The sequence below is a fragment of the Eimeria necatrix genome, genomic scaffold, assembly GCF_000499385.1.
Source record: "Eimeria necatrix Houghton genomic scaffold, Enh_scaff112, whole genome shotgun sequence".
NCBI lineage: Eukaryota > Apicomplexa > Conoidasida > Eucoccidiorida > Eimeriidae > Eimeria > Eimeria necatrix.
Window position 1 is genome coordinate 48,212 of NW_013654854.1, and position 7,500 is coordinate 55,711.

At 54.5% G+C, this 7,500-nt stretch overlaps 2 protein-coding genes across 2 annotated transcripts in view; both read right to left on the reverse strand.

Moving 5' to 3' along the window:
• ENH_00004530 (hypothetical protein, conserved) overlaps positions 1–3,743 on the reverse strand; it is a gene marked incomplete at both ends in the record, with an annotated part of 6,879 nt that extends 3,136 nt beyond the window's left edge. Inside the window, 5 exons of the mRNA XM_013584005.1 lie at positions 213–488; positions 692–1,503; positions 2,911–3,005; positions 3,224–3,359; positions 3,583–3,743. Of these exons, the coding sequence (XP_013439459.1) occupies positions 213–488; positions 692–1,503; positions 2,911–3,005; positions 3,224–3,359; positions 3,583–3,743 (1,480 nt within the window). The remainder of the gene's footprint in view (positions 1–212; positions 489–691; positions 1,504–2,910; positions 3,006–3,223; positions 3,360–3,582) is intronic.
• Positions 3,744–4,961: 1,218 nt separating this feature from the next.
• Positions 4,962–7,500, reverse strand: part of ENH_00004540 (DnaK family protein, putative) — a gene marked incomplete at both ends in the record, with an annotated part of 13,941 nt that continues 11,402 nt past the window's right edge. Inside the window, one exon of the mRNA XM_013584006.1 lies at positions 4,962–7,035. Within this exon, the coding sequence (XP_013439460.1) occupies positions 4,962–7,035 (2,074 nt within the window). The remainder of the gene's footprint in view (positions 7,036–7,500) is intronic.

The window sequence follows — 7,500 nt, forward strand, 5'->3', positions numbered from 1 at the left end:
TGCAACAGCAGCAGCGAACAGGGAAGCGATGAGGTATTCAAATGCGCAGCCAGGCAAATCAATCAGCAGCAGCAGCAACAAGAGCAGCACCAACAGCAGCAGCAACAAGAACAGCAACGCCAGCAGAAGCAGCAGCAACATGAACAGCAACGCCAGCAGCAGCAGCAGCAACAGCAGCAGCAACAGCAGCAGCAGGACAGTCTGGGGCGCACCCTCTTGCATCCGGAGTTGCCTTTTTAGTTTGTAGAAGTGTCTCTCGATCTCCTGGAGGTCTGCGACGCATTGCTGCAGCTGCTGCAGATGCTGTTTGTGCTGCTGCTGCAGCTGCTGCAGCTCCTGGCGCTGTCGCTGCTGCTGCTGCTGCTTCTGCTGCTGCTGCTGCCTCCGTTCTGCTGCATCTAAGCCCGACGTGCTGGCGGCCGGCTGGCTTGAAGAGTCTTGAGGGTTTTTCGCGGCCTCTGTCTTTGCCTTATTCGACTCGTTTGCCTCTGCAGCCCGCAAACCCTAAACCCTAAACCCTAAACCCTAAACCCTAAACCCTAAACCCTAAACCCTGCTCGACCGCCGCGCCAGCAAGCCGCCTCGGTGCTGCAGCTGGGAGCAGCAGCGCCGCTGCCCGCGCAGCGGCCAGGGCCGACGTGAGGCCGAGGGTTGAGGGTTTAGGGTTTAGGGTTTAGGGTTTAGGGTTTACGGTTCCAGGCCTTGGGGGTGTCTGCTGCTGCTGCAGCGACGTCCACGCCCAGCAGCGCGAGGAAGGGCGGGCTGCTGCGGACTGCGGCTTTGAAGTCGTTGAGGAAAAGCCTTTGGGTGGCGTCGGGCAGCCAAGTTGCTGCTCGGGAGAAGACAGTTTGGATTGCTGCAGCAGCAGCAGCAGCTCTTTCGTCTCCAACTAAAATCCTCCTGGAAGCTTCCACAGCTCTAATGAGAGACACAAAACCCTCGAGGGAAACGCTGTCTGCACAAACGAGGGTTTGCTGCTTCCGAAAAGCTGCGAGGCTCACCACGCGGCCGTGGCGCGACACCACCTGCTGCTGCTGCTGCTGCTGCTGCTGCTGCTGCTGCTGCGGTGACGGGGGGCGCGCCCGCTCCGCAGCGGGCTCTTGCTGCTCGCTCGCTGCAGCTGCAGCAGCAGCAGGCGGCTGCTGCCGATGCTGCTGCGCCTTCGACAAAGGCGAAGGCTCTGGGCTCGCCGCCTGCTGCTGCTGCTGCTGCTGCTGCTGCTGCTGCTGCTGCTGCAGGTGATGCTGCAGGTGCTGCTGCAGCTGCGCCTGCGGCGACGGCGGCCGGCTTGTGTTTTCTTGCTCATCTTTCTCCTGTGGCTGTGGCTGTGTCTGCTGCTGCTGCTGCTGCTGCTGCTGCTGCTGCTGGTCTGGCTTTGCTGCTGCAGCTTCTGCATCTCCTGGTGCCTCCTTTGAGCTTCTGCTGCTGCTGCTGCTGCTGCTGTCTTCTTCCTCATCTTCTTCGAAGTCATAGTCCGACAGACTGGCTCCGGTCCCCGTAAAGCTAAGCACAAACGGAAAGGGTTTAGGGTTTAGGGTTTAGGGTTTGGGTAAGCACGCGAGCCAGCGCCCCGCTCATCAATTTGCAAGGGAGCCAAGCACCAAGGGTTTAGGGTTTAGGGTTTAGGGTTTAGGGTTTACGGCTTAGGGATTGCTGTGGTGGGGGATCACAGCTGAGGTTTAGGGTTAACGGCTATGGTAGAGGCAGCAACAGCCGCACAGAAGGGAATGCAAATTAGGGTTTAGGGTTTAGGGTTTAGGGTTTAGGGTTTAGGGTTTAGGCGAGGCAGCGAATGGGGACAGCACTTAAGAGACAAAAGGACAAAAGGAGACAAAAGGCAGCAGCAGAATAAAAATGAAATTAAAATTGAAAATTAAAATTAAAAACAAATAAAAATAAAAAAAGAATCTTCAACACTTCAAAATAAAGAAAAATAAAACAAAGACACAGGAATGAAGGAGCAGCAGCAGCAGCAGCAACAGCAGCAGCAGCAGCAGCAAAAACGCAAAAAGAGGAGCAAAAGGAAAAAAGGGACAAAAGAGACAAAAGAAATAAAAGAGATGAAGGAGACAAAAAGAGAGAATAAAAGAGATCAAAAAGGAGACAAAAAAGAGACAAAAAGAGACAAAAAAGGAGATTAAAAGGAGACAAAAAAAGATTTTAAAAAGTCAAAAAAGACAAAAAGGAGACAAAAAGAAGAAAAAGCGAAAAAAGGAGATAAAGGAGGAGACAAAAGGAGACAAAAAAGATGGAAAAGATAGACAAAAAAAGGAGACAAAAAGGAGATAAAAACGGAGACAACGGGAGCCATAAGAGGAGACAAAAAAGAGACAAAAAAGAGACAAAAAGAAACAAAAAAGGAGATTAAAAAGGAGATAAAAGGGGAGATAAAAAGGGGATAGAAAACGAGACGAAAAAGAAAACAAAAAGAGACAAAAAGGAGAAAAAAAGAGACAAAAAAGGAGACAAAAAGGGGACAAAAAGGCAAAAAAAGAAATAAAAAGAGATAAAAAAGGAAACAGAGAAGAAAGGAAAAAGGGAGACAAAAAGAGACCAAAAGGAGACAAAAGGAGACAAAAAAGAGACAAAAATAAAAATAAAAGAGAGACAAAAAGAGACAAAAAGAGACAGAAAGAGACGGAGATAAAAGGGGACAAAAAGTGTCAAAAAAACTGACAAAAAAAAGACAAAAAGAGACGAAAGAAAGACAAAAAGAGACAAAAACGGAGACAAAAAGAGGCAAAAAAGAGACAAAAAGAGACAAAAGGAGACAGAGACAAAGGGGGACAAAAGGAGAGAAAGAACTGGACAAAAAAAGAGAAAAAAGGGAAGAAAAAGAGAGAAAAAGAAATAAAAAAATTAAAAAAAGAAAAAAGAAATAAAAAAAAAGAAAAAAGAAAAAGAACAAACCTGGGGTTTAGAATCCTAAAGGCGAGGTCAAGTTTGTCATCTTCTTTGCCGCACAGCATTGTCCCCAGGGCGACAGCGAATTCGGTGAAGTTCAGCTGCAGCCGCAAACCCTAAACCCTAAACCCTAAACCCTAAACCCTAAACGCTAAACCCTCAGCCCCCAAACGCGACCCCTGAGCGCAAAACCCTAGGGTTTTGAGCGAAGTGGCTGCAGCGCTCAGCGCTGCGCGCGGGGAAACAGCCGACACACTCAAGGGCCCGAAGCCGAGGGTTTAGGGTTTAGGGTTTAGGGTTTAGGGTTTAGGGTTTGCACCTCCGTGTTGTGGTCCCTGTCAAAAGCCTTGAAAAGACGGTCCGTTATTTGCGTCTCCCTCAACATCGCCAAAACCCCCAACATGGAGCAAAAGGCGGAGTAGTTCATCAAGCCATAAGGGGCGACGCAGCGAAACCTGAACGCAAACCCTAAACCCTAAACCCTAAACCCTAAACCCTAAACCCTAGGCGCTGGGGAGGGCTGCGTCGGCAGCGGCCGGCGGCCTCGCGCGGGGGTTTGGCCGCGTAGGGAGTGCGCAGGGGGTGTTGGCGAAACCCTAAACCCTAGGACTTGGCCGTTGGGCGCAAACCCTAAACCCTAAACCCTAAACCCTAAACCCTAAACCCTAAACCCTAAACCCTCGCCTCGCGTAGAGCAGTTCAATGTCCTTCGGGCTCAAGAGGGTTCGACTCTGCACCTCCAAGGCAGCCTCGGGGGGAATTCTCTTGGGCAATCTTTTTCTTATTCTCGGGGGTTTGTGAGGGACAGGGGCCCCCTCTTTGTTAGGGTTTGTCTCCATCCTGGCGGGGTGTACGTACACCTGAGGCCCACGACCCCGCGCGGGAGGCCGCGAGGAGTCGGCAGACGGGCGAGGGTCTAGGGTTTAGGGTTTAGGGTTTAGGGTTTAGGGTTTGCGCGCAGCGCCGGCTCCGCGACGGCGGCTGCTGCCGCCCTGCTCGCGACGGAGGGCAACGGCGCGTTTAAAAGTAAATAAATTGAATTTGAGTTTAAAAAAATTTAAATAAATAAAAGAAATGCGAAGGAAGAAGCAGAAAAGGCTGCGAGTCGGGTGCTCGCGGCGAAACCCTCGAGTCACCGACACGGTTAGCCCAGACCTGCCCGTACACCCCGGCGCGCACTGAAGAGCGCCTTCTTTTTCTCCCGAGTTTCTTTTATTGATTTAAAATATTAAAAACATTTTTTTTCGTCCAATCCGCGAGAAAAACCCCCGACTAAGAGCTGAGATCCGGGGGCGCAACCCCCGATGCTGGGGTGTACGTACAGGCAACTCTAGCACTCCCGGCTCTCTGCCTTTCTTTCTTTCTTTTCTCTTCTAAGTCTACACTGCAGCAGCTAATAATGAATTATAATTCGTCGGAACTTAATTCCAGTTCGTGCCAACTCTCAGGTGTACGTACACCCCAGCCCTCGCAAGTTTTAGTCCAGTTCGTTCCACTCTCAGGTGTACGTACAGCCCAGCCGCCGCGGCCCGCCGCGCCGCCCATACACACCAAACGCCTGCTGCTGCTGCTGCTGCTGCAGCACAGGCTTCGGCGCGCTTTGCTGCTGCAGCAGCAGCAGCAACTCCACGGGCTGCTGCTGCACCAGCAGCAGCAGCAGCAGCAGCAGCAGCAAAACAGGCTGCCTACTTCAGTTCTTTCGCCCCGCGGGCCCCCAGCAGCAGCAGGGCCCCCCTCCTCTGGCCCAAGCAGCGTAACAACAAATAATAAGTTACTCAAGGGGGCCCTAAACCCTAAACCCTAAACCCTAGGCCCTAAACCCTCGCTAGCTTTAATCCAAACCCTCAAGTTTGTGGGGCCTCTCTGTGCTGCTGACGCCCACGCATCAAAACCGCCGCAGCAGCAGCGCCTGCAGCAACTGCTGCTGCTGCTGCTGCTGCTGCTGCTCTGCCGGCCGCAGCTGCAGCTTCACATGTCAATTTTCAGCAGCAACTGCTGCTGCTGCTGCTGCTGCTGCTGCTGCTGCTGCTGCTGCTGCTGCTGCTCAAACCCCACCTTTAGAGTTCGTCTTTTGCTTCCTTTCGTGTCTCTTCCTCAGCTGCTGCTTCCTCCTTTGTCTCCGTTTCTGCTGCTTCTGCTTCTGCTGCTGCTTCCGTGTCTGCTGCTGCTTCCTTATCTGCTGCTGCTTCCTTATCTGCTGCTGCTTCCTTATCTGCTGCTGCCTCCTCCTCCGCTGCTCCCTGCTCTGCTGCAGCTTCCTTCTCTGCTGCAGCTTCCGTGTCTGCTGCAGCTTCCGTGTCTGCTGCTGCTGCTTCCTTGTCTGCTGCTGCTTCCTTGTCTGCTGCTGCTTCCTTGTCTGCTGCTGCTTCCTTGTCTGCTGCTGCTTGCTTGTCTGCTGCTGCTTCCTTCTTGTTCTTGCTGGCAGGTTTGGGAATGCTTTCGAGAGCTTTGATTTGGTTGAGAAGAGTTTTGACTTTTGCTTTTACTTCTGCTTCCGTGAAGAGCGGCGGCAGCAGCAGCGAGCGGGTTTGCTGCTGCTGCTTGACTTGCTGCCACCACTGCAGCAGCTCTTCGCGCGCTGTACGTACACCCGAAACCCGTGCTGCTGCCACCCACGGCCTTGCTGCTGCTTGCTGCTCCAGTCTTGCTGCAGCATCTCGCAGCAGCTGGTCCACTTTGGGGACTAAGGAGACTCTTGCTGCTGCTTCTCGCTGCCGCAGGAAGACGGGTTCCATGGTGTCTTTGAGCTGCTGCAGCTGCTGCTGCACTGCAGCAAGGCCTGCTGCTGCTGCTTCCCCGTACACCCAGTCTTCCTGCTGCTGCAGCTGCTGCAGCTGCTGCTCTCTAAACTGCTGCTCCGTTACTTCATCCAGCTTCCCTTCCCGCAGCTGCGCTCTTGCTGCATAAATATAAGTTTCGAGAGCATTGAGGGCTTCCTGCAGCAGCAGCGCCTCGCGGTTTGCTGCTTCTTGCTGCAGCAGCAGCTGCTGCAGCTGCTGCTTCTCCGCAGCAGACAGCGGCACTGGCGCTGCGTGCCTGCTGCTCACGCTCAGCGGGTGCCGAGACGCCACCTTCACCCGCTTCCCCTTGCTGCTGCTGCTGCTGCTGCTGCTGCTGCTGCTGTTGCTGCTGCTGCTGCTGCTGCTGTCGCTGCTGGCAGCCGCACAGGCGGGGTCTGCGGGGTCGTCGCACTTCTTCTCCCCCTCGCCGTCTGCTGCTGCTGCTGCTGCTGCAGGCGCGGCGTCTCCCGCTGCCGCTGCTGGGTCTGCTGCTGCATCTGCAGTTGCTGCAGCAGCAGCAGCAGCAGCAGCAGCAGGCTCCTTCGGGTCCTCTGCGGTGTACGTACTCCTCTCCACAACCAAGTTTGCATCTTTCAGCTCAATTACCCCCGCAGTGTCAATTGAGAAGATCAGCTCTGCCCTCGCAACCTCCTCCTCCCCCTGCTGCTGCTGCTCCTGCTGCTGCTGCTGCTGCTGCTGCTGCTGCTGCTGCTGCTGCTGCTGCTGCTGCTGCAGCGGGAGGAAGCGGAGGGAGTAGGTGTGGGGCGAGCCGTCGAGCAGCAGCAGCTTCTTGACGCGGAAAGCCACAGTGGAGTTGGCAGCAGCAAATGCTGCTCCTGTTGCCATTGCTTCGTCTCCATTTAAATGTGTCTTCGTGCTGCTGTCTCCTTTTATTTTTTTGATTTGCTGCAGCACTCGCGGCACTCGCCAGCCGCCCCCCAGCAGCTCCACTGCTGCTGCTGCTGCTGCTGCTTCGCCCGCAGCAGCAAGCGCCGCTGCTGCAGCAGCGCCCACCTGCTGCAGCAGCCCCCCCCCGCCGCCGCTGCTGCTGCTGCTGCTGCTGCTGCTGCTGCTGCTGCTGCTGCTGCGCTCGAGCTGCTGCTCGAGGGCCTCGCGAGTCAGCAGTTTTTCCAAACTTTTGTTTTTATAAACTCCTTCTATTTTCACATTTGTTGTTTTGTTGGCACTCAAAACTTTCTTCTGCTGCTGCTGCTTCGCCCGCAGCAGCAAGCGCCGCTGCTGCAGCAGCGCCCACCTGCTGCAGCAGCCCCCCCCCGCCGCCGCTGCTGCTGCTGCTGCTGCTGCTGCTGCTGCTGCTGCTGCTGCTGCGCTCGAGCTGCTGCTCGAGGGCCTCGCGAGTCAGCAGTTTTTCCAAACTTTTGTTTTTATAAACTCCTTCTATTTTCACATTTGTTGTTTTGTTGGCACTCAAAACTTTCTTTGCTGCTGCTGCGCGGCTCTCCAGCTTCTTCAGCGCCCGCGGCACCCCCAGCAGCTGCACCTCCGCGTTCTCCGCCTCAAACGCCCTGCAACAAACCCTAAACCCTAAACCCTAAACCCTAAACCCTAAACCCTAAACCCTAAACCCTAGACTTCAAGTGCGGCGTTCTCCGCGCACGCAGCCGCGCCTGCCAACGCCGAAGTGTCAACGCCAACAGCGCCCGGCCCACAAGCACCCCAAACCCTAAACCCTAAGCCCTAAACCCTAAACCCTAAACCCTAAACCCTAAACCCTAAACCCTAAACCCTAGCACAAGCGGACACCGCTACGCCCAAACTCCCCGCAAGGGGGCCCCCTACACCCTCGAAACCCTAC